The sequence below is a fragment of the Fundulus heteroclitus genome, chromosome 14 (genome assembly GCF_011125445.2).
Source record: "Fundulus heteroclitus isolate FHET01 chromosome 14, MU-UCD_Fhet_4.1, whole genome shotgun sequence".
In the NCBI taxonomy this organism is placed as follows: Eukaryota; Metazoa; Chordata; class Actinopteri; order Cyprinodontiformes; family Fundulidae; genus Fundulus; species Fundulus heteroclitus.
In genome coordinates this window covers 25,641,898-25,668,911 of record NC_046374.1, presented here as the reverse complement: position 1 = coordinate 25,668,911, position 27,014 = coordinate 25,641,898, and the positions used below count along the sequence as shown (strand labels likewise).

General features: G+C 38.0%; 1 protein-coding gene across 1 annotated transcript; it reads right to left on the bottom strand.

Annotated features, from left to right (window-relative positions):
• Positions 1-858: 858 nt before the first annotated feature.
• On the bottom strand, positions 859-23,117 carry si:dkey-183c6.7 (urea transporter 2). The gene is made up of 8 exons (XM_012856340.3): positions 22,975-23,117; positions 22,423-22,612; positions 21,821-21,949; positions 20,742-20,931; positions 16,021-16,168; positions 6,225-6,359; positions 4,907-4,956; positions 859-4,508 (listed from the first exon to the last, which is right to left on the bottom strand). Exons 1-8 carry the CDS (start codon positions 23,099-23,101, stop codon positions 4,326-4,328), a joined length of 1,152 nt encoding a protein of 383 aa, XP_012711794.2. The 5' UTR covers positions 23,102-23,117; the 3' UTR covers positions 859-4,325.
• Positions 23,118-27,014: the final 3,897 nt, after the last annotated feature.

Here is a 27,014-nt window from a genome sequence, read left to right as displayed (position 1 = left end):
TGAAATGGTGTTGGAGGGCCGCACAAAATCAGCACAAGGGCCACAAATGGCCCCCGGGCCACACTTTGGACACCCCTGCTTTTGGTAAGGTTTTATTAATGCATATAAACTTATGCTGTGTTTGATTGGCCTCAGAAGTCGAGACAGATTTAACCCTAACATAATTATGCTCTAATTCTAAACTCCAGTAGGATTCACTCACGGCTGTGACCTGGCTAATTGTCTTTAACATTAGAAACAAATATAGGAATATTTTATCACTCCAGATGCCAGGCCTGTTAAATTTTCATGTCAATGCTGTTGAAAAAATGTCTCAGATTCCTACTTTCACTCAGTCTTCTAGCTGCTTTTACTGAAAACTAGGAAATTCTAACTTTCACTTTCACATGGAAAATGTTGTTCAGGCTACTGTTTACAGTTGATGTTACGTTTGACAAATGCGAACAGCAACAAGAACAAAAAACCCTTGTGGTTTTGTTCCAGACTGTTAACTTCCTAGTAGTTCAGTGGAACCTTTAGTGCCAGTGCATCTATTATTAAACTACATTCAAGCTGTTAATTCATAAAAACACACATGACAAGTTTTAATACCTTTGTTCAAGAATAGGTTGTATGTTTTCCCGATTTACGTCTGGTTGTAGCAGCATCCGGATGAAACATGTCAAACAATTTCTAATGGCTGGATAAAATAATCTTTTGGTTTATTTAGAGCTCTGCTTTGTAAATGAAGGATGTTTCCTTCATTTTATCCATATTTTTATTATAATTATTATTTCTGTTCGAGTTGTAGCTTTTTTTTGCTATAGGTCCCGTATTTTTATTATAATTATTATCATTTTTGTTTGATTTGTAGATTTGTTTGCTATAGGTCCCGTAGATATATCGTCTGACAATATCAAACTCTTTCCAGTTGCATCACTGTTTACAGTTTTTTTTTTTTTTTAGATCAGATGAATGTTTACAGGCATGAGAAACTTAACATTGTGTTGCTTCTCTACCAAGCAGGGTTACATGTATCCTAACACAAACTGATGCAAAGCAAATCGCAATGGCCGACGCTCACCTGCATTAACGTACATGAAGATTTTCTATTGGGTGTTTATCCCTCATTACATTTGTAAAAACACAGGGAGATAGAAGGGAAAATGTAAATGTATGCATGCTAGAACTCAATATTAAAAAAAAACAAGCGAAAACAAAAAAGTGAAAAACACACAGCAAATATGCGGTAACAGTAAAAGAGTTTACACTTGGTTCAGATTTTTTTTACAGAAGCCTCTCCTTATTAAACACCACTAACAAGGCTGCCTCTTGCTTATTGTATTGCAGCTGGGGGAAAGCTGTCACATCCGTTTGAGGCGGATGCACGAGTGGCCATGTGTTAAATTGTCAAACTGCGACAGCTGCGTCACCCTCCGTTCATTTTCAACCCAGATGAGGCAAAAATGAAGCGTTCACACTCCTTTGCACACATACTGAATCATGCAAAAGAAGCACAAACTCACTCACAATTAAAACTTCAACTGAAAGAACAATGAATGTTAATTTTTTTATTTAAATGTGAACATACAACTATTTGTGCAGGAATTTGTGTCTCAATTTTTTTTATTTTAGACTATGCTCAATCAGTAGATTTAAAGTCACTTTTGTAAAATTCCTCTTAAATCTCTTGAGAGGTGCTTTATAATAATAATAATAATAAAAAAAGAAGGTGGTGATTGCATAGATACAAATAAAGTACCAAAATCGAAATGCATGATGTTAACAAAAATGGTTGATGGTTTTGTTTGTTGCAAGATTTTTTTACGTGTCCTGTATGGGGGGGGTGTACATTTTTTTCTTTTTAATGTGAGAATTATTTTAAAATGTGAAGTTAGGAAAGTATGCTTCATAAAAAATGAAATGAAAAAAATACATGAAATGAAAAACATGAAGATTTGAAAGTTTATACAGTTAACCAGAAGCAATGTGGAAAGAAAAGGCAGAATGAATGACAACTTGTTGATTTAATACAAATATTACGTGAATTATGTCTGTATGAGAATTTAAAAGGAAGATGATCAGTTGCCTTTGAAAACCAGGCTCAAGCCATTTCATAAAGTCATTACAAGTTTCAATCTGTCACAGACTGCATAGAGTTACATTACATACAAGCTTTGTGTTGACAATGAATTTTAGTGAAGTGCAGTGTAGCACATCTATGCAGGGTTAAAAAAAAAAAGTAAAAACAAAAAAACTGCTGAATTCAGTTTGGGTTTTTATATTTCAGATCTTTGATTTGAAAACAATGGTTATGAACTGACTTGTTTTTGTTCAATTAAATACATTTTCTTTTTAACTCAAAGTGCCTCTTCTTTTTGCTCAGGACCAAGGAGGAGGAAAAATATTACACAGAAAAATCTACGCAGTTTTAGAAATTATTGCATTTGAATACCCGGGGCCTCGTGTACAAAGCGTGCGCCCGCACAAGAAACTTGTGGCGCAATGTTTAATGCCCCGGTCTGGCATGTACAAAAATTAATGATGCGGTAATCCATGCAAATGTTTTACCTGTCAGTAAAATGTAAGGCAGCCACACAAACTCCTTCAGTGAACAATAAAAAAATAAATCACAAAGTGTTAAACTGACCCAAATACATTGAAATATTACTTAATTCAGTCTTATTTGACCGGATGAGCATCAAAGCTGAATTGTTTTGATGAGTTTTAGCTGTTATTGGTCACACCCACATAAAGAAATAGAATCACATTTAGCCTCATACCATAATGTAAAACACCCAAAGTGATGGAAACAACCTCAATCAGATGTAAACTGCAAAGCATTGAGGGGAACCAGGACGAACCGTCCATCGCCACTGATGTTTTAATCTCCAACTCTGTCATCCCTGGTCCATCCTAAGTCTGTCCCCGGGGACAACCTCATGTTCAGATACGTCAAAAGTCCCCTAAACTGCAGCTCTCATTTGCAGCGAGGAGCCCATTTCCAAATGTATTCAGAGTTCTGACTGCACTCATAAGGCTATAATCCTGCTCAACTCAGGATTCTGTTATTTTATCATAATAATTCTCATTAAAATATTTGTGTCTGGAACAAAATAAGAGCAGGCTCTGTGTGCGATGGCTGACATCTATGTAATTTTTTGCATTCTACTCCACAGTGTGTGTGGGGACAGACTTTCTAATCAAAGTATTGGAGGCATATTCACATATCACAATGATCAGCATTAAGCTGTAATCGAGCTCAATTCAGCAGCAACACGGTGCCATTTTAATGTTGTAAATTAAAACTGGTACGAACAGACAAACTTTATATTTTTAGCCAGTTTCTTTTAAGAGTCATTTCCGTAAAAATCGTCCACTGAACCTTTAAATGAGCCTAGTCATATACTATGACTTTACAAATTTCTACATCAGTAGTTCACTCTGGTTGCATTCAAAGATAAATTATTACATCCTATTGGATTGCTATATATTAGATCTGTGTTTTACACAAAATAGTTTTGCTCTATTTACTAGTAAATAGAGTAAAACTCTGGGACACTCAGACAATGAATAGTACAATGAATCTCTATTCCCAGATGGTCATCAGGTATAGATCATGGAAATCATAAGCAAAACATATTTTCTAGATGTGTCAGGACTTGATGTTTCACAAAATGTGTCTCACTTCTTCAGTTTGGGATCCATGTAAACTATGTGCTTTAAGATTGTTAAAAGTGGTGGCAAAATAAGGAACAGGAGCTTTGTTACCAGTAGTCTGTCACATTTGGTCCTATTTCTTTAACTTAAGCAATAAACAACACCTAAAATAACAGTCTTGAGAGCTATTTGGCATACAAAAGCTAAATAAACTTAAATATCTCCAAAATGTTGACCTTTTTGTATTTTTTTCTGTTTCTTAAGGACATGAAGTTCAAATTCTACTATTAAAAGCTTACCAGCCCTAACACTCCTTTTGCTTGGTTTTGTTAAGTACATTCATTTATCCTTAGCACCATATGCTATCATGATCTGGTACAAGGACTAGACCGTAAAGAGTGAGGAAAGCTGCTGAAAACTAAAAACCTGAAAACCTTCGGAACAGTTAAATAACGATAGATTGAGACCACTTTAAAATATTATAAAGAAAATATGATTGAATCGGATGTGGTTTGTTTGCACAGTACTGGACTGCCAGCATGTGGACAGTCGGAGTAGCAGCTTCTGCAGTGTGTTTGCCATTTCATTATAGATCAATGAAAAACTAATTTAAAAAAATTCATTATCATTATTGTTCAGATTAAAACTATCCATATTTGGTCCATTTCCTGTGTTTAGATGTTTCTTTACACATCCGTGCTCTCCCTGTCTTCCGTGTTTCCAGCTTCCCATTGGCTCCGGGAGCGCAGGTTGCGTTCAGGGGCCTTGACTTGACCAATGGGGATGCGGTACGCCGCTAAACTGCCGGTCAACAGCAACATAAGTGTGGCTGTTAGAGTAGCTGCCCAACTGCATGCTGGGAGACCCACCTAAGCAGGGAGAATTAGTGATTAATTGGAGGGATGTGGTGCACGAGTGCTATTTTTTACAGTGAGTCTATATGTGCTGATTGCAGCTTAAGCCAAGTTTTTCTACAAACCTTTGATTGTTAAAAATAGAAAGTTGATAATTCATTTCAACACCTAACACAGCTTAGTGAGATGATGAAATTTCCAGTCTAACTATCTAAAGTTATCTAAATCTTGTCAAATACTGTTATTTACTGTTGACCTGAAGGAACTGTGAATAGTGAAGCAAGTTTGGTTGAATCTAGATAATGTCTTTCTATCTTGGTAGGAAGAATTAGTGATGGGAATTTTAAAATAAAGCAGAACTGCATCAAACACAAGCAAGAAAACCGCATTTTTAAATATGTGTGCACACTTACAGTTCCCAGCATGTTGCTCAGGGCAATGTCGGCGTATGCAGAGAGAAAGGCTGCAAAGAAGAGAAGATTAGTTTATACAGAATATTCTTCCCACATTCACACCAGGTTCTCAGCGCTCAGCAGCTGGTTGCTCTTTTTAAGTCAAAGTGGTAATTAAGGCCAATTTACATAATAGGGGAAAATTAGCTTCATGTCAAGCTGGTCAGTGCTGCTGACTGTGACGTCTGTGTCTGCTAAAGTGTACTCCTGTCCTCCAAGATGAGCAGGGCCAGAGGTAAAATGCATTTAAAGTCTAGACTGATTAATGAAATTGACCTTTAGAATAACAATGCAGTGAAATTACAGTAGCTAAATTATACAGATAAATGGGTGGAAAAGAAAAATGCAATGATTAAAAGGAAAGGATTTGGATTGAAATAAGGGTTGTTGTTATGAAGTTTAAACAAAAGTTCAAGCTGGAAGACACCCCCGCCGCACACATTCATACACTGATTGCCTCGTCAAGCGCCCGTGCACCAGCCAGTGTACATCAAGTCTTCATCCTCCATCCCACAGGACCTCCACATTATCTCCTCCTTCACGCTCAAAAGCTTCACCTGGCTGCTTCTCCCCTACAGCCTCCACCACCAGTGTCCAGACCCTGAGGGGAAGACTTTACTAATCCTAATCCTAAAATTAACAGCCAAGCTCAAAGACATTCGTAGCTTTCATGACTTCTGCCAGGGTCCGAGCTCCTTAAAACTTTTCTGATTTATGTCAATAAATCTCTCTGACTCTTTTGTCTGTGAGTCACTCCAGGTTGAATCGGGATTCAGTTTAACTTATACACATATAAGGCACAGCATTATGATCACTGACATAACAGGTGTTTAAAACTGATTATTTCTTCATCATGAATCCTGTTAATGGGTAAAGCATTTGGCAACAAGTGAGCATTTTGTCAAAGTTGTCAGAAGTGTGTGTGTGTGTGTGTGGGGGGGGGGGTATAGGCAAACTAGTGTAAGGCCAAACTATGATGGCTACATGACTCAGAGTTTTTCTAAAATTGTAGCTCTTGTGGGTTGTTGCAGATCTGCATTGGACAATTTATTATTTCTCTGGCCCATGTGGTCGGATCCAACGAATGAGCTAATGTAGCTCAGACTGATGAAGTTAATACATAGTTTTGATAGAAAGTTTTCAGAATACAGAATTAATTGCATTCTGTTGATATTAGCCCTGCAGACTATTTGTGATGTCCATGCGGTCATAATAGTTATAACTGATTGCTGTATATATGTTTGTGTTTGTGTGTGTAGATTCTGTAAATAGTTGTCACCGCTTGCGATGGCAAAGAGGTGAGTCCTCCAGCTGAAGGTGAAGAAGAGTCCTCCAACAGTCATGCAGGCCAGAGCGCCATTGAACCCCGACAGGCCGGAGTAAAGCGAATCATGACGCACTGCCACGGATAAACCTGCAGCACATTAGCACACAGAAAAAAAAATTGCAATTGCATAAACCCATGAGTCAGAGTTTAAGATCTGGCAGCCAGATACACACTAAAGCAACATCTATCATCAGGACTTCTTGAATCACTAGTGCCATACTTGTCCATGTGGTGGGGCTAGACACTTGCCTTTTTACTGCTACCCTTTGAGCAACCCTTAATTTGCATGTAACCTAATAAGGACATTTTTTGATTTGTGCGTCAACACACCTAAAATGGGGACGAATGGTACAAGTGCTAAAATCATCTCAACACATCATTTAACTAATTAGTCTTGCTTTGCAGTGATGAGAAAATCTGTTGGAAAGATATGATGAATCACTTAGAAAACTACTGCTAATTAGTCCGACCATCTGTATTCAGCTTTTAATCATATAAAAGGACTGCAAGGGAAAAAACAGCCAAAGCCATATTAAAAAATTTAAATGCTGCTTCACATTAGTTGTGCTTGCATCACCCAGTTTCTCTGAGGGGTTACAGCAGGCTTCTGAAGATGCAGGTAAACCTTAGTTCTGACTCATGCCCAAAGCAGCCAAACACCGCTCTGAAACTAAACTGATTACACAGGGGTCATTCTGACCCAAGCAGGTCTCAGCTCAGCCAGATGCACTGACATTTTCTCTCATAGCCTCTAGCATCTGCAGTTGCAGCATTGCTCTCCCACCCACCCACACAACGGAGAGGATAATAAAATCACACCGCGGTCAAAAACAATAGGCCAGCTGAGTTCAGCCGGCAAAGGTTAAGATATTTCACCTCGACATTAGCCACAACGCTGCTCAAGCCTCAGGAACAAATCACATGCATATTTGTAATATATGTTAGGTTTGTGCAAGACAAAAAAAATCCTAACAAGGCTGAGGTAAATTACTTAATTGGGACAAAATGTAGCAGTACCATAAACTTAAAATAAAAATGAAGAGAAAAACACTTTACTTCCGATCTGAGATTTTTTAAGCTCTTTATATGTGTAAAGTTACATTTTTAATCGTATTCTGGATTTTAATAGGAAGTCAATGAAGGGAAGTTAAAATAGACAAAAAATATATACCTTTTTAATTTTAGCAGAACTCTCATTGCAGCTTTTTGGATCTGGTTGAAGGTTTTCAACTGCATAAGTGGATTTTATCATATTAAAGAATAACAATAGTCCAGCCTCAAACTAACAAATGCAGAGTTTCAGAGTTACTCGTTGACAGGATTTTTCTGATTTTGGCAATCTTTCGGAGGTGAAAGAAAGAGATCCTCGAAAACTTTTACATTTGGGATTTAAATGCCTTGTCCTAGTCAAAGTTTTTACTTTACAACCAGAAGGCAATTTAATGGCATTCAAAAAAAGCGATCGACTGAGCAGTTTCTTGTTTAGAGGCTCCTGTCCACAGATGACAATTTCTGTCTTGTCTGAATTTAAAAGCAGAACATTTAAAGTCATCCAGGTTTTTATGTCATCAAAACATGCCTGTAATCTACAGATCTAATTGGCTTCATTGAGATTTATAGATAAACAGCATCGTAACAATGGAAATTAATCTCATACTATCTGATAAATTTACCACTCAGAAGCAAATATATATGAAAGAGAACTGAGCACTGGACCCTGTGGTACTCCACAAGTAAGTCTAGAGATTGAAGATTTATCAGTTCTGAAGGTAAAAGTGTGTAAAAACCCAGTGGTAACAAGGGGGGCCTAATAAAGTGTTTGATCAGTTTTTATAGAAATAGAATAATTGAACATAGAAACAACACAAATATGAGTCTTACACCCTTCCGTTTGACGCTCTCACACTTTAAAGGGCTGCCTAATCAGGATCAGTTCATCAATCATATTATCGGAGAAATTACATTTGGATCCAATGCAGGCTGCAAAGTAATAAAGCGAATAAAATGGCCACATCCTGAGGGGTTATGCATGTCAGTACCAACCTTCATGGCAATCCATCACTAGTGTTGTTAGCAACAAACAAGAATCCCATCACGGCACTGTGGAAATGTCAGCCAGACGCTGCAGTCATTAAGATTTATCAAGTGAGGACGATGAATGTGCAAAATGTCACTAACAGCCTATCCAATTATTGCTGATATATTTTAGCTGAACAGAAGAACAGTGGCTGATCTGTGAATTAAACTTTGACTGATTCAGCTTCTCCTTGTCTTAGACTCCCCAAAACCTGCACACCATAAGCTTAAAAAAAATTTGTGTTTGATAAGATGATCACTTAATGTACCTGCAGGCGTTTTTTTAAGTTCATCAAAACACATTTACATACAGTATTTGCTCCATGATTCAGACATTTTCAGCCGCTACTCACTGCTTCATTCATAGATATGAGGATCATGGTGCGTAGGAACTGTATATTTAACCTCCTGAGTAACCATACGATCATTAATAATTTAGAGTGCCAGCCTATCTAGGGGAAGCACTGTCTCCAACCACTGTTTGCTATATTGGTGGTTTTACTTTTGTCATGATATACCCATTAGTGTTTTCAGTTGTAAATCTCGGGTAATGGAAAAGCCTTTTAAAAGCCATAACAACTCTCATAACACCCGAGCATGCTGGCTGAGCACAGATAAAGGACAAAAACAGTCTAGACCACTTCCCGTCCTTCCTGTATAAAAGCTGCGAGGTTTTTCATAAAAACATAGTTAGGTAGCTCCCCTGTTAAAGAAGACAACCTTCATCCAGTGCCGTCATCGATTTACTCATCGCGCGGTAATAGGAGCTGCCGTTTAGCAGTCATGTCCTGGAGCAGACTGACCACACCCATGTGCTGCCTCCTCGTGTTGTCTGTCTGCTGGACCACTCTGCCAAGATAAGCTCTCCTAAAGCTCTGCTTGTTCATTTCTTCACATTCACAGCTACCTTCCTCTGCAATCCCCTCTAAATCCTCTTTATTCTTTTCAATTCATTGTTTCAACCTTGCAATTCCTGCTCTTTTTTTATGTTGCTTACCAGCAAAATGGAGCCATTAAGGACTGATAGAGGAAGAAAGCTGCAAAGGATGCTGTCATCTTCACAGCTTAGGCTATCCATGGGTGTATATGTGTGTGCATGTTGTATTGTCTAACAGAATGAGTAAGACACCTTCTATCATACAAAATTCAGCATGTCTCCAGTTCTTTCTTTGTTGGCAAACAGCTCCACACCGAATAGAGAACAGTGTAATAGTTATGAAATAACTGAAATAAATTGTACCTGCATATGTTTATCCAGTGCTGCTGAGAGGAAGCTCGGCTTGTATGTCCCTCTTATTCATTCACCTGATGAATGAATCACTAGAGTTTGTGTTGCAGATCAGCAATGTAACTCTTGCTACATGCTTAATGGTTATTTCAGTTTTCTTAAAACTTAACTAGGTTTTGGTGTGAGGGGCTGGTAGGTAAAATAAAAACAAATCAACAAATAAATAAATTTCCCAGGGCCCATCATCACCTTTCTTTAGAAGCAACCCTTGGCTTGTTTGCCACTAAAAAGGTTAGTGAAGCTTAAAGGTGTCTATTTTGATGCAGCTGCTTATTACTCGTTCAGGCATTAGTTTTGAGTTCATTTTCATAAACAAGGACACAATTTAGTGTTCCAACAAGAAAATATTCACAATTACAAACCAGAACTAATTTTGAAATGGATGAAGATGGCTAATATTAATCTCATATATATATATATATATATATATATATATATATATATATATATATATATATATATATATATATATATATATGCTTTTAGAATTCTTGAAAGTGCAATGCACAATTTGTTTCGTCTTGTATAAAGAACAGGTCAAATAAACCACTAAAGCTACCACAAGACATTTCTTTATTTATTTTCCTACTAAGTGGATGTACGGGCTCTGGCCTACATTTGGCCCCTGCTCTTCTCCCCTGGAAACCCCTCATGGGGACAGCATACACCACTGTGTTTGAGTGGCAGCTCTAAATATGGCCTCAAATTCTGTCGGTGTTGAGAGTTATGCTTGTTTCTTTTCTTTGACTGAGCTCTAATGAACTAATATTCTCTTTTTTCCTCTCTTGGTTTTAAACAAAGCCTGTTTAAGCAAATTGCCCTTTATAGATAAATACGCAATTGCCTCCCAGGTGTCTGTGTCCAGAGGTTTGTGATTATTATCATATTTTTACACCCACCTAAGTTTATGTTTAATAAATACCCCTGACCTCTATAAATCCAAAGATTGACACACATACAATGATGTTAAAAATTATTTGGGCCCATACAGATTTGTTCAGTTTTTTGTTACACTTAAATATACTAATTGTAATTTCAGACAAAATGCAATTTTTAAATGATGATTTGAATATGTGTGATCTAAAACACCAAGGCATCATGACTTGATCTAAAGGAATGAAAGAAAAGGTGACAACCAACATTACCATGTCTAATAGTTTTGGCATCCAGAGAGTCATTGTTCTCAAATAAAGAAAAAAAATGGGACAGTGGCGAGCCTTCCCTGGAGTGGCCTACTAAAATTACTCAAAGAGCACATCAACAACTCATACAGGAGGTCAAAACAGAACCAACAATAATGGCTAAACCACTTCAGGCCTTAGATGCCTAATTTAAGATCAGCGTTTATAAATCCGCAATCACAAAGGAATGTTACAAAATGGCATCAATTGGAGAAAAAACACTTCTGACCAACCAGACCCAAACTGACTGTCGTACATTTGCCAAGAAAATATTTGATTGCCAAGACCTTTGGCTGTATATTTTGTGGACCGATGATACAAATGTGGAACTTTTTTGTAGATCCAGAATGTACAAACCTAATTTCTTCAAATTAGCTAAAACAATTTGACCATTTGGGGAAGTACTCACTGAGTTTGTATAGCGTATTGACATTTCATCACTAAAGGGACATGACATGAGTTGATTTCACATGACAGGATGCGATGTGACATGACATGTAAAAGGAACTCACTTTGTCTGGATGCAGTGGCAGACTGTACATTTTACACCTTTCATCCCAATACACATAACAGTGGCACATAACACAACATAGCTTGTAAGCATGAAAAAATAAAATAAAATTTCATTTCTTCGGATTTTGCTCCACTTCAAATGTGGTTTCCTTAAGGATATCACAAATGGAACATCAACCAGGAACTTGTGGAAATGTGAAGATAATTAGTTCATTAGCAGAATTATGTCCATTAAAAAGAGCGGTGGTGAGATGATATAAGATAGTTAGAAGTAAAACTTGATAGGAACTTAAAAAGCAAAAGGGTGCAAATAAAAAAAAGATGTAACACATAGGAAACACCTTGAAGGGTTAGAGATAATTTTTAATAATAAAACTGTATTGTTGTTGTTACAGTGTCGGATGTAAAGCACATAAGAAGCTAAAATTTCCATATCTGCTCAGCATTGGGTATTCATCTTCTTCTCTATCCCGCATTTAGAAGCGTTGCTGTCTTTTCTGGCTGAACTCTCCCTGCTGTTATTTATTCCCCAACCTTTTGTTCAAATCACCTAATCCCTTCAACCTGTAATCCAACTGCCTGGCACATCTGACTTTATGCCTCTTGATATTGATCTTTTCTTTTTTCATGTACACTGTCAAACAGAATTAAGCTTGAATCTGACATTGCAGATTTATGTCCCGCTCTCAGTTCTCTCACACCTTTCCTTCTCTATCTGGAAAAAAGATGAAAGAATAGGAAAAACTAAATCTAGATAAGCAAAGGGTAAAAATAAGACGATTTGAATTTTTTTTTAAAGTAAAATCCTTCAGTTTGTTGCTAAATAGGAATGATCTTAATAAGGCTAACAATGAAGGACTTAAAAGGTAATTTCACTTTTAAGTATGCATTTAATTGACAAAAGTCTGACTTCTGGTAAAAAACTTGACAAATCTGTCTTCAGCAAGACTCAAACTAAATTCCTAGTGAACTGTATAGTTATATAAAAATGTATTTTCTTTTTGACAGATTAGACTCAGACACGACTGAAGACAAAAAAGTCATAAGAGGAAATGATTGATTGACAAACTAAAAATAGTGCTTACCTAAAATATTAATGGCTGCAATCATACAGAAACTATAAGAATATTTAATATTTGAATACCAACACCATCATCTCCTCCAGGGATGGATGGTGATGTAGTTTAGGTGAAACAGTTCATGGCCATTCAATGAACCTTCTGTGATACATAGTGCTGAATGTATCCATTATTTACATTTATTTGTTTTAAAGATGTACTGCACAGACACACGTGTTCCTCAATGATGAATACTTTATATTAATTATTACTTCAGAAACCAGTAACTTACAAAAGAGATTCAAATTGAAAGGTGCTGTGACTGAAAAGAAGCCCTGGAGCAACATGTTTTCCTATCTATATCTATATCTATATATATATGTAGATATAGATAGATACAAAGCTTCTGGGAGATTATATAATGTTCTAGAATAAGTAAGGAACAAGCCTGTCTGTAACCAAATTAATAATTATAGATTGTCCCACAAAAGAGAATTAATTAAAAACAGGTAAGCATCATCGGTTTATAAAATCACAAGCAGTTTTTTATTTTTTTATTTGGTTAGTGGGATTTAACTGTCAGTTTATGGTTGTTTTTTTGTTGTTGTTTTTTTGGTGATGGTGGTGTTGGTATGGTTGGAGGGCAAGCATTAGATGAAAAACATAAAAACATGAAAAATAACAAACTTTGGTACAAAACAAATCAGGTTACATTATTTGCCTTGGAAGATCTGTATTTAAAACAATATGACTTTCATATTTTCCTCCTACCCAAACATTTTCCCAAACCTTACAGCGTAACTATCTACAGAAAAGATCCTCGATCCTTGGGTTGTAAATGGCTTGAGAAACAAGAAGAGAAAGTTTCTATGGTTAAAATGTCCCTTAGTCATTGCTATAAAAGTTTTTTTTCTAATCTGTGTATTTTTGTTATTAGACAGCAAATAAGTCAGTTGTTATTGCAGCGAGTAAGAGCAAAATGTTCGACACTCAGATGCCTGAAGACATTGCTGTAAAATTCCTAATTCCCATCATAATAAAATTTCCATCATGAAGAAGGCTCCTCTGGCAATGAAAAATGCTCGAAGGCTCCCTGTTGCTAACGCTCTTGTAAGGAAAGCTGTTCTTGGCTGTGAAAAAAAGCCACAAAAAAGTAGTTAAATGACATAATCGCCTAATGTCCATAATGGGCAACCTGTATGTTATTCTAATGAACACTGTAGGAGGGACAAATTATGAGTATGAAAAAAAAAGTGATAAAACACACACACACCCACGTGTACTGTATATCAGAAATAATGACGAGTGCATGAAAGAATGTGCAACCAGAGGGAGACTTCTCATGTATTAAACTACCATGCTCCGGCAGGCTGCTTCGTCTACTTTCTGATGCCTACACAATCTCATTAGAGTCATGTCGCTTTAATGACCTTCTTGCTTCATCGTGTTTGTATACCTACTACTGTTAGCAGCCCAATGTCCCCAGGTTTTCTGGTGGCATATTTGTGCACAAGCTCACACCCGCTGTTCTGTTTTATTTTATTTTTTTCAGTATGAGTCACAGCTTGTGAAAGTATTTTAGGACATTGTGCCAAAGTTTTATTGGCCAGTGGTGGCAGGGCTTGAATTGCATAATTTATCATTTTTATATGAATGTTCAAAGGGAACACAAAATGCATAAAAACAGTCATTTGCAACTGTATATAGTACAAATGTACCCCCAGAGTAAAAGTGATAATGGTGACTTGTCCTTCCTCTTGAATAACAATAGTTTCAATTATACGTCAGCTGCTTAGAATGGGCGTAATTGCTAAAAGTTTTCACAAGCCCTCGAATGTTATAATGTTATTAGACAACACTGTGTTCCTTGGTCTATACCACACTGTTTCTCCATTAATGTTCTCTAACAAACATCTGGGCACACATACCTGCCAATTAAAGCTGATTCTAAACACCTTTAAAACTAAGAAGAACTGACCTTTGTTAGTTAGCTCGGACGTAAATGTGTGTTGAGAGCATAGACCAGTTCTTATTAAAAGTTTGGACTAGGAGACATTGCTGTGCCCTTACTGTGTTCAATTAAATCTCAAGTAGAAGCTAAATATAGTACAAATCAGCCACATAACTATATCAGGCTGTCATGTCACAACTATGGCACTGATGTTGGTATTCTAGGTCAATATCATTCAGCATTTTGTATTCATTCTAGGAACTTCTCAGGTGACAAAAATAAGCTCGAGAGTCTATTTTTAAGCAAGCTTCAAGAAGCTAAAGAAAAAAAGAGAAACAAAAATAAAGTAAAAAGGCAAGGATAAAGCCTCTGATTAGTTTCTACAAAAAACTACAAAAATTTCACAACTCTTTTTAACATAAAAATGATATCCATATTGGAAGTGCCTTAGAAAGATAAAGCACCTTACACATTCAAAATGTAGGCTTTTGTCGGAATCAAACACGAAGTATTAAGTTTGTGTAAATCAGGCAGACAAAACGATGCGCCTGATTTTCAAAAGGTTGGTTCATATTAAAACAGGTACAACGTGATTAGTATGTACAAAGCTAATTGTCAAAGCAAGGAGCAAAGCAATTTGTGTCAATAAAAATGAAGAGAACAGTGAGTATAAACTTTTTTGCGTTAAGTGCTTTCATGAATATGCAGATCACATACTAATGACCAAATTTATAGGAGGGGGTATGCAAACATAAGTACATAATACCCGCAAAGCAAATTTCCAAAGCTCAAACTAAGAGTTGGCCTCTATATTTAGTACCTCTGAAAGTCAAGTGCAAACCCGCATGCAAAAATGCTTGAGGTCCTTGTGGCCAGAAAGGAGGAACTGGTATAATGACAGAAGAAGGACTTTGAAAATCAGGCCCAATGTGCTTTCTGAATTTATCTTGGTGTGCTGTGAATCTGTTCAGAGGCCTTAACAAACCGGACCCAGCAAACCAACGGTGCATCCATCTATTATCCAACATCAAGACACAAGGACAACAGTTTCTGGTGGGACTACCCAGACAATCTCTCTCCATGGCCATACTTTCCAGCTCTTTCAGGGGGACCCCAAAGGTCTTTCGGGCCAGAGGGGACATACAGTCTCAGTGAGTCGTCCCCAGAAAACTCCAAAGGTGAAGAAGCAGGGATTCTACTCAACGCTGCCCCCAGATCAGGGAGCTCCTCACCCCCCATCTCCAATAGTGAGTCCCGCCACTATTGGAGGAAGCTTGAGTTTGGGATCTCATTCTCTTGGTCATGATTCATATTTCATTACCACATGCCACATGTTGGAGTCAGAAGGTAGACAGACTCATAAAATGAGAGTTTTGCTTTCTTGGCTAAACCGTTTCTTCATCACGACAGACAAGTCCGTCCAACCATGACCCTTTCTATCTGACAGTCATTCATGAGAAAGAAACACATCAAGTATCTTGATACTTTTCTATATCTTTAAATATATATGTTTTAAATTGCTGTACATGCCCGAACTGTTTCTTTTATCCTTTTTATTTCCTCCAAAGTTGATATGTCTGTACCCCTGAAACCGAGGTGAAAGTCCTTGTTTATGCACGCAATCACGGCCAGTAAAACAGATTCTGATTCGTATCGATGACAAAGACATGGCGGTACCAACCGGCTAACGTTCCTACTGCTGACCCCAGCACAGCGTGGACGGCCAACAGCGGGGAGTAGAGAACAACGGCCGCCAAGATGAGGAGGGAGGGTCCCAGGGCTCCAGTAGCATAGATCTGACCCACACCAAGAGGGATGCCACGGATCACCTGGGGAAATTCAATTAAATTCAAGTAAATTTTATTTATACAGCGCCAATTCATGAAACATGTCATCTCAAGGCACTTTCCAAAGTCAAATTCAATCAGATTATACAGATTGGGTCAGATTATACAGATTGGTCAAAAAAAGATTTCCTATCTAAGAAAACCCAATTGATTACATCAAGTCTTGACAAGCAGCATTCACTCCTGGAGAAGCGTAGAGCCACAGGGAGAGTCGTCTGCATTGTTGATGGCTTTGCAGCAATCCCTCATACTGAGCAAGCATGAAGCAACAGTGGAAAGAAAAACTCCCCATTAACGGGAAGGAAAAATCTCCAGCAGAACCAGAACCAGGCTCAGTATGAACGGTCATCTGCCTCGACCCACTGGGGGTTAGAGAAGACAGAGCAGAGACACAACAAGAGAGACACACAATGTTAAGATTTGAGAAAAAGCTGTTGAAATGTTAACTGAAACTGGCATTAAAAAAAAACATTTAGAAAGGAAATACTTTTTTATTAAAAACAAAACACAATGACTAAATAGTGTGCAATTCTTTTGTTTTATAAACCCCCCTCCCCATCCTGCTAAAACACCTATAATGATAAACGCCGCCTTCCCAGCAGTCAGTCAGAAGAGGAGGGTTGCCATGGCGACGTGACGGCTGCATCTGCACGTCGTTGATATTTACAAGTCATAAATGCTCTTTAATTACATGGCAGCTTCACCGCTACCGAATCCCTGAGCGTGTGTCTATATGCCCGTATGATTTAATACGCTGCATGTGCAGAACAAGCTCCTTCCTCTGCAGACTGAATCTGAGGGCATGAAATATAAATAGGACACGCGTCACGCCCATCTTGGGAGAGAAGCAGAGGAGAGGTGGAAGGATGGCCGGAATAAAAAAATAATAGAGGAGGGAAACAGAACAGAAAAGTGAGAAACATCGGCCTGTTTTACTAGAACCATAAATGCAATCTACGACTTCAACCATCTCTGCCATTGGACAGCATAAATTGAACAACTTCATGGGGCAGGAGGGGAAAATAAACTTGACAGAGATGTTGGAAAACGGGACAAGAAGGAGAAAACGTGGCATAGCTGAGTCCACAAAGGGGAAACATTTAAGCAAGAGATCAAAAACAACAATATTCAGGGTGTTTAGGTCTAATGGCAGAAATATTCAGTTGAAAGGGAGTGTTTTATCAGGCGACAAAAGCTTGAAATGAAACAAATTCAAGTAAAATGGGAGAAAATAAGGCCTAAATGAGTATTAATTTATGAAGGGAGAGAGAGAGAAGGAAATCTGAGCTGGTAGAGCTAAAACCTGTGGAAAGGGATTTAGCATTAGCCAGAGGCCAGGATGCTTGTTATCTACATTTTGATGCTGAGGACCGCTAACAGTGTCGAGGTTTTGTCAGCCCAGCGAATCAAAGTCTAGAGTCAGTTTGGAGATCATCCTTCAGAGTGAAGCATATTATGTTCCCATCCGCTCTCCTAAAAAATGTCAGCTATTCATCGCACATTCTGTATCTAATTTTAGCCGTTAAAACTGAACAAGGTGAAGCTTTGACCGGTACAAAGATGTGTCAAATGAGGATGTGATCGTTTTAAAACTGTAATTTGAACATTATGTGTTAGATATAAACTTTAACGATGAATGTAATGACTCGCCAAGAGCTTCAGGTGGGATTGATTCTTAATAAGCCAGACCTGTCAGACTTATCAGCCACTTCTGGAGGCTTCCAGCTCTGTTGCTTCAGTTCAGCTTTATTTTAATCTTTTCTTTTATTGTCTGTGGGATTTTTTTATTAGGATTTATGGTTTTGGATTGTTCTTACCATTACTCTCTTCTGATTTTGTGTTTTATGGTTCAGTTTCCATAAAAGCCCCATTCATTTCTGTTGCATTGGGAGTGTTTCACAGTCCGATTATGTCCATCTTTCCATCCATTGCTGTCTTATAACTACTTTTAGTTACACATTAATACTCTTTGTTAGTGTTTTAATCCTTGAGTATGCATCGTCCTGGGTTTTCATTTACCCAATCCTAATCCAATTGCCAAAAGTTGCTTCCCAGCCCCCCCCCACTGTAGTTTTTAGATGTGTTTGATGTCTTCAGTTGTTGAATTTCTGTTTTTTTTTTTACTTAGATGTCTTACTAGGCTTCTGGTTTTCTCCTGATAAAATGAAGGTAATTTATTTAATCGGCCTTTGGACTCATATTTCACAGCAACATATTTTTGTGATTTTTCTTAATATTTTAAAAGTTATTTTCTATATTAATAGTGACAACCCTAGCTGTTGAGAAATTACCTTCACAGATATCTTTACAAAGACAAATGGCTCAGTGAAATGCCACTAAAGGTAATCTGCCCAGTATCCTTGCAAATAGCTATTGATTTCAGTTTAGTAGGCCGGCAATTCAGAAACTGTGCAATGATTAGTTGCTAATTACAAGATTTATTGCTCTTTATCAGCAATGCAATTTTTTTAAATAATTGTTGAAGTTTACTAAAGGAGAAACAATGTGATGGGTCTTGAGATTTGTGTTTTAGTGGCTTCGATGTGTATATGTGTAAAAGAATCATAGAAATCTTTCAGTGATTTTTTAAACCACTGAGTATTTGTTGCATATCCCAGTTGAGCATCAACACAACTCAAAATGGCCATAGATGTGGAATTAAAATAGGTTTAAAGATCCCAAAGGAAACCTGATGATGCTACTGTGGTATTTTGTGATTCCTTTTAATCCTGTTTGCAGCTTGATTTTAGATTATATAGCAAGAGGTTTGTAACAGAAAACAATATGTAACTTGAACAGATTATTGTGTAATAATCAACTGGATCAATATTTTATTTAAAAAAAGTTGCTCGAAGACAACTTTTCTAAATGGGCTTTTTGCAGGGAAGCTTTTTTATTTAGCAAAACTGAACCCAATAAATTAGAGAGAAAGAGAGACAGATTTCATTTTATTACATAAACTGAGGCAGTGGGAAAACTTACATTTTAAACTGTCCACTCACCAAAACAGTGTTGAGCTTTTCAAACTGGACTGAACTGGTAAATCACTTGCAACTTCAAAGCAAAGTTTGGTTTAGTTCATTTAAATTTTTCTATTTTTTTTTTCTTAGACTAAGTCATGTTGTGCCTTGAAAGGCAAAAAGATCCATCAGCTTTGATCTTTTCAGCTGACAGATAATTGCACCTCCATACAAGGAGGCGTATTAAATCACAATTTTTTTTGGACTCTTCTGGTTTGCTGCAATGAAATAGGTGAAAAAAGTGTTCAAAATTGGTAATTGACTTTGCTTATATTATTTCTGACATATGTAACTTTAAATAAATCAGTGAAAAATTTGAATATGACTACTCACATATATTCAAGTAACATGTGGTTTTAATTTTGATATATAGACACCTATTGATGTTAAACTTTCATAATGATTTAGATTTTTTGTAATTCTGGGCTGCGGCTGATTAGCCTCGTGAGACCATCCTGATCTCGCGAGCTTTCAAGGTTTCACTCGCAGATCAGTCTGGATACTCTCCGTTGAAGAAAATTTGGAGCCGTTCACCAAACGAACGTCCAATCAGCGTTGGCTTTGAGGCGGGTTGAGGTGTGACGCAACGGGAAGCGCGTCAGTTCAGTCTTAACAGCATGGCGGCTTCAGCCGATGAAACTAGCGTTAGCGTGGCTATCGAGCAAGTTTTATCGGAATTACAGAGTATTTCTTTGCTGAGCTAACGAGCCTTTACCTGCAGCAGCAAGAGTAGCTTGGCTTGTGGTTGTGTTTTCGTCGTCGCTCTGTTACGAGCGACGACGAATCTGATTGGTTCATTTGGCCCGTCTATCACCAACATAGGCCAATCAGCTAACCAGTATTTTCGCCCCTTCCCAAAATTACTTCAACGGAAGGTTTCCAGATGGATATGCGGAGCAAATCTATCTGGCGGAGTCAGGTAAGCGGCTGATGAAGATAGACCAAACAATCGATAAGGTGACAAAATATAGACGTTTTGCAAAAATGGTTCTCAGAAGCTAATTAGTCTTTTTAGATTAAATCTTTTTCCATGGTGTGAAACTAAATGCTGCATAGATCTTTTTGGCCAAGCCTATTCCAAAGCTTCATGTTTTAGCTCTGAGTTCAAGCTGGCTTTCAGTTAGACACTTTAAAGCCAGCTTTAATGCACCTTCTGCTCATGCTGCATGTTTGGATCACATGAAACACTTTTTTCCCCTTGTTTATAAGATATTAAACCCTTTTCCCTACCAAAAACAAAAAAAAAAAAACACATTCCAAAAATGTTCTGTGCAATTAGGGAAAAACATACAACATTGCTCAAGTGCTTTTTCTTTCTTTTACAAATCTTAAGTGTTTCACAATTTCTACAAGGCTGTGTAAGATTGTGTGTTTATCTCTCAGTACTTCTAAGAGCTTTTACAAGTTTCTGACTTGTGTGCTTTGTTTAAATATTTTAAACTTTTAGACACTGGCTTCCCCTAAAGTTCACATTACTCTGAACCCCGTGGACATGCAGTGCGTTGCGGTGTCGTATCGATTTGCTTTGTCCTCACCTCCACCGCCATGAGCTCCGTGTTATTGGGCTCTAGGGCTCCCGGTGGTATTGCCCGGCTGTGAGGAAAATAGGGGTTGTTGGTTCCGGTACAGAGGAGGTAAAGGACGATAATGATGTTGAAGGGAAACACGGCAGCAGGCAAGTCCCAGCGCTCCAGTAACTTGGTGAGCCCACTGAAGAGAAAGACACTGGGAAAATAAAAGAAAACGGAAGGAAGGATGAAGGATTGTAAGCTTTTTCTAATCAATAAATATCTAAACTCTGCTTCAGTGTTAACACGCTGGATAGTTAAACACGACATGCTGAAAGAAGCACTTTAACATTTAATAAGTATTGAAATTAAACTATGTAGTGAAAAAGAAACTTTATTATGGAATACCTGCCTACTTGTTGTTCTTGATGTAAAGAAAAAGAACACCAGTGGGATGTGCTCTTTGAATGAGTTTCATCAGAAAAAGGATGCGTGAAATATCTTTAAATATTTTTTTCTTCCCTTTTTTCAAAGACATTCAACAACTTTTTATTAGAGCAATGCTAAGAGCTGCAGCGCTGGTGTGAAGTTTACGTACACATCTCAAGGCCATCATTGTATTGCATTGATTTATAGCTTTAAAAGACTCATAGAACTACTGAGCGTGGAATGACAGTACCAGACACAACTTCAACTTCATCACTCTAATTCACGCAGTATAAATAATGGTACAAATACATATGCATTCAATAAATTTGAGTATTGTTGATGAGTTCATCAACAATACTCAATGATGAGTTTATTTCAGTTAGTCAATCAGAAATATTGCAGCTTTTTAATGTATCTGGAGGACTAAAAAAAAAAAAAAGAAATAGATGATCAAAAAAGCAGCATCAGACACATCTCTTGTTATTGGAGACACTGGAGGATGTGAATTATAGTGTTTAGAGTTTTTTATTTTTTATTTTGTTGTTGTTGTCTTTGTTTTATATGGACCAACCATATCCATATCCAACCATTTCCTTGGTTTGGAAGTCTTCATGTCACACTACTATTTTGAAGATTATCCTGGGCTGCTGTATAAACAGCATGTGTGAGATTTGTACCATGTCGCTGAGCCCAAAAGGACGGGCAGCAGCAGCCACCAGTACCAGTCTCCAGCTGAGCTGAACACGCCCATCAGCAGAGACACCAACATGCCGTTGAATCCGTGAAGACCTCCGGCCACGTCAGCACTGCACAAACACAGGGACGTCTATAAAACGTGGCTGTTTCATAAAGCGAAAAAAAAAAACCGATCATTTAATAACCTGAAAACATTTATTGTCAACAACATCGTTACTATCAAGATCAAAGCACACTTCATGGATCCTCATAAAACAAACTGCTCCGTTTTAATGAGCAGTAACCGCAGAGTGAATGTAAATGTATTCAGCTTCTCTAAAAAAAAAAAAAAGTAGCACGACCTCCTGGTAAGAGGACTTTGTTTGTGAAACATTAAACCAAAGATGCACATTAACATATTTCACAGGGGTTGGCGTACATTTTAGTACAGCTTTAAAATAAGAAGCATACACTTACACCTAACGTGATGACATTGACTAAATTAGCGACTTGAATCACTGCTTTCTTGCAACAGATTTCAGAATCACGTCGATGTTTGCAGTCTGTGTGTGAGTTTGCATCATTACAACAGTGTAAACTCCACCTGTCCTGTCCAACGATGACAGCTGTGAGCGTCGACGCCAGTACCCCCAGAGTTCCCAGCAGGCCCTGCCAGGGGGAAGCCCAGTACAGGGCAGCCAGGATGACGGCACCGCTTAGCGGGTTGTTGGCCAGAATCACCCTGGTCACCCCTCTGAGTCCCCACACAGCCAGCTGCAGCACAAATGACTTGTCTGGTCGGAAAACAGAGGCGAGATAGCCAAATATTCACAGCTGCGGTTAAGAAAATAGTATAAACTTCTCCTAAAAAAAATGTTCCTCTGTTGTTTTGTTTTCTTGTCAGTTTAGGATTTTTTTGGGGGTGAAATACGGGGTGAAATACGATTTAAATGATGAATCTGTTGTTGAGTTTGAGGCAGAATGCTCCCACTGTGGGAGTTGTGTTATGGTTAGATCTACATATTTTACCACGGTAAGCATTTCTGCTTGGGATTGTTCAGGTTACACAAACACATTTTTATAATGAATCTAAACAGAACAGAACAAAACAAATCGAAATTTGTCCTCAAATTGAACAACTTTTTTGTTTTCCTACCCTCTATGTACTTATCCAAGTGCTCCATGTCCCCTGTGCACAACATCAGACCGTCCAGCACTCGTCGGCTAAAGCTGGACCGACTCCTGCTGGCCTCCTCCATCTCTGTTTTGGTTTCAAGCCACATAATCACAGCTGCAGGGTCCCCCCCCCCCACCCACCCATCCACAGCAAACAGGAAAAAATACGTTCTCCTTCCAAAAACAGCTACAACTTTGTTTCTTCTTTATGTTCCCCTCACTCTCGTCTTTGCTCCTCTGCTCCGTCTTTCTCCTCTTCCATCTGCCTCATCGCTTCTCCTCCTCCTCTGCCTCTCCCCCTGCCTGTGAAGCTGTAAGGGGTGACTTATAAACTAGTGGGTGATGTATTCCTTTAGCCTCATGAGCCAGAGTGGAACAAAGTTCAACATTGTCAGCTGTGTGCGATCACAGAGAAGAACATTAGTCCCAAAGCCCGCTCCTACCCTGTTTTTACCTTTCACGGCCATCCTGTTTGCTCTCGCTTCTGTTTGAGGCCCAGAGTGACAGTTCCTCACCTACTGTTTGTCCATTTGAGCTACTCATCCACTTTTTATTGCACCGTGCTGATGAATGTTTGCCTTTCCTTCATTCATAAAGCCATTAGTCGCCGTTCTTCCACATGTCTTAATCTCTAACACGGGAGTCTTTGCTGCTTTCAGAGAAGCAAATTTACTCAGGGAAATATTACTGACAGGGTTGGGCAAGAAAGCAATGAAAGGACATCCAGGGGGGGTCAAACTTCTTGGACAACCTCGAAACTTAAACTGAATGTCTGAGCAGGGGCTGCATCCTTTCGAAGGACGTATTTGTAGGCCGATTATGTCACAGCGCGGCGGTGAAGGTTGTCCCAATTCACAAAGCCTTCAAAGACTCCTTCAAATGCGGCAGACAAATGTGTCCTTTTCCTCGATTTGAAGGATAAGTCCGGTGTATCCTTCATTTCTAATCCTATCCTAACTTTTACCAGAAACAGCAATGATGGAGGGGAGTTCAAAGCTGAGAATAAAAATGAATTTATTACGCTTTCTGTGACATAAAAGTAATTTTGTAAAAGTTTTTAGACAGTTAGACTAAAATATCTGCTCAGTTTGTTGATTTTAAAAATGCTCGGACCGCAGCGGGTTCGCCTCATCGGCTTTCAGCTGACTCGGTACTCTGAAAGAGAACGACCCAGCTACTTGTATCTCCAGGTGTGGTATCTGCAGCAGGGATACTGGGTTATGTAAGCAATCTCTTAAAGAGCTCTTTTAAAGAGATTGCTTACATAAGAGAAGCAAATAAAATAAATTCAGGTTCTGCAAGGTTGAAAAACAAAATGGGTCAATGTTCACAATAAACACAAAAACGGCCAAGTATTCACTTCAGACGGCATGAATCTCATTAAATATATTTTTAGCAGATGCTCAGTGTGTAATTTCTGACAGAAATTAATCATTTCAGGCTTTTTATGAAAATGGGTTTGGGTTTACAGCTCACCAGGCAATAAAATAGAGTCGATAAAAAAGTAAAAAATCAGTTTTCAATTAATGATTTTGTTTAAGGGAAAGGGCTATTAATGCCAATTTACTACTATGTAATAAACTAAGTTCCCCTGTTAAATCACACATTAGCTGTGATAACAAATGTTTTGGGTGATTAGTAGCAGATCTGCAGAAACAGAACATTTACGCAGCGTCTGTCTGATGAGAAGGAGTATGCTACAGACATTTTTTCAAAAAGGAAACAACAATTGAGACGTTTGAGTGTTGTTGGTTAATAATTATAAATTCCTTTTTCGGTTACATTTATTGTGTAGACATTTTTGGAAATGCCTGTCATTCTGGCACCAGTGATGTTGCTAAAAAATAACAATATTTGTGTTTATATAATATTATTCCACTGTGCAATATTAATTTACTCTGGTATTTACTTTTTAGCTTCTACTCTTAATGTCTCTTTAGAGATAAGTTTTAGATTAGACTAGTTTGTTCTTCTTTTATTGCTAATAATTGTGTGTAACTGTCTGTGTGTTTGCCTTCATCACACCTGAATTTCCCCACTGTGGGACAATAAAGGAACTCCTAAATGATCTTGTCTTTATTTTTTCTGTGTTTTCTGTGTAAGATAATATTGCTGCAATTGAAGTTACATCTGTTTTGCACATTTCAACACATCTTTACCAGGGGATTAAATTACTAGAGGACACAGTATATTTGTCGCCACTGAGATGAACCTAGAATGAAGAAAGTAAAGTCAACAGCATGTCAAGCTCAATCACTCCATCAGAGTCCGAGTAACAGGGATGTAAAAGCATTTTTTTTGCTGTGTCATTAAAAAAGCTGACAGTTCATCTTTCTTGTGCTTTACCTCATTTCATTGATGTTTTATTAGCCTCAGTAAATATGTCCTCCATTCCCTTGGTTGTGTACGCTCCCTAACGCATCTCGTCTATCACAGCCTATGAGGCGACAAAAAAGAGCTACGGATGGGTACGTTAAGAGGAAAGATGCACTCGGATCTGTGAATGTGTTGATTTTACCAAGGTTATAAACAAAGTCGCGTGCAGTTGCACATTTATATTAAATTATGGAAATCCACCATATGTTCAGTGATCGCAATCCGAGTGAAGTCAGTTGCCTTCTCTGGCGATCACTGTCTGCATGCACCCAGCAGACTCAGCAAAGTGTGTTTGTCTGCTAAAAGGTGTTACTGTTGTGTTTTATTGTAAATTACTCCTTATGCAAAGAGGAAAATTGACACTAACTCTTCCGCTTGAATGAGAATTAGATTTATCAGCCAGTCTCTTTTTCCTCATGACATAAGGAACTTTGCAGATGGTGTCAGATGTTTGTTTTTTTTACTGCATAATGCATGCTCTTCTGGTGTCACAGAACACATTCAAAAGAAAATTACATTATTTTTGCATTAAAATTTCCTCTGTGCTCCAAATAAATGACAATAAAAAAATTGTTAATATGCAGTCCATGCGAGAAAGGTGGGGTACACCCTGGACAGCCCGCCAGGAAATCACGGGGCAACACAGGACAAACACGAATGCATGCACACACTCACAGCTAAATTTAAATTTAGAGAGCCCAAATAATCTAGCAGTCGTGGTTTTGGACTCTGGGAGGAAACTAGAGTAACCAGCGAGAACACAAGCATGCACAGGGAGAAAAAGCAAGTTCCATGTAGAAAGTCCCCCAGGCTGGGATTCAAACCCAGGGCTTGTTTACTTCCAGCTGTAAGGAAATGGAATAATACAAATTATATATTAATACAAATTGACATAATTTGGAGGAAAAAGGGCAGCAACTAACACAGCATGCAGCATATTAATAAAGCTGCACAATAAATTTTAATTCTACTTGCAGCTATTTCCTAAGCACATATTTTTGTCTGTCCTTACTTTTAAGAAGCCACATAATGTTAATATTGACGCTTCTCTTGATAGGCTCTAGGGTCGGGGATTCTTTTTGGCAAAATCTGGACCTCTATGTACTAATTGGGTATTATTATGAAACAGGGCCAACGTGACGTAACAATTTGTAAAATTTGCTTTTGAAAAGTCATTTCTGACAGGAAAAATAAGAATTTTGACCTCTGCTCAATCTAACAATTAGATACTTGTACTGGCATTCAAACGTTAAAAACCTCACTTTCGGAGAAAAAAAAGGACGTGAAACAGCCTCATGAAAACTCAAAAGAAATGTATTTAAAAGCAATAATAACTTTAATCAGACGTCTAGATCCTTCAAGGTTAATAAAAAAATATCAGCAATTCTTTTTCATTTTGTCAAAGTGAATGACTATGAATAATTTGGATGAGTGTGTAACATGTGGAATTACAACGTTTGAGGCAGCTCAAGCAGATTTGCTTGTCCCAAGACGCCCCTTCTGAAGAATGTGCACCGCTGAAAACACACGCACACTTTAATTTGTCCGCACCCCATGAGAATTTCTGTCTGACAGGCTGCGGCTCTCAAATGCAGAACAAGTACAGTGCAGAACAGATGTAGCTATACCCCTTGCAGAACAACA

Coding starts and splice junctions, on each gene's coding strand:
- si:dkey-183c6.7 (XM_012856340.3), bottom strand. CDS start 23,101: ATGTGGCTTGAAACCAAAACAGAGATGGAGGAGGCCAGCAGGAGTCGG. Junction 21,950..22,422: donor GTCATCGTTGGACAGGACAG/GTGGAGTTTACA, acceptor GTGTTTGTGCAG/TGCTGACGTGGCCGGAGGTC. Junction 20,932..21,820: donor CTTTTGGGCTCAGCGACATG/GTACAAATCTCA, acceptor TTATTTTCCCAG/TGTCTTTCTCTTCAGTGGGC.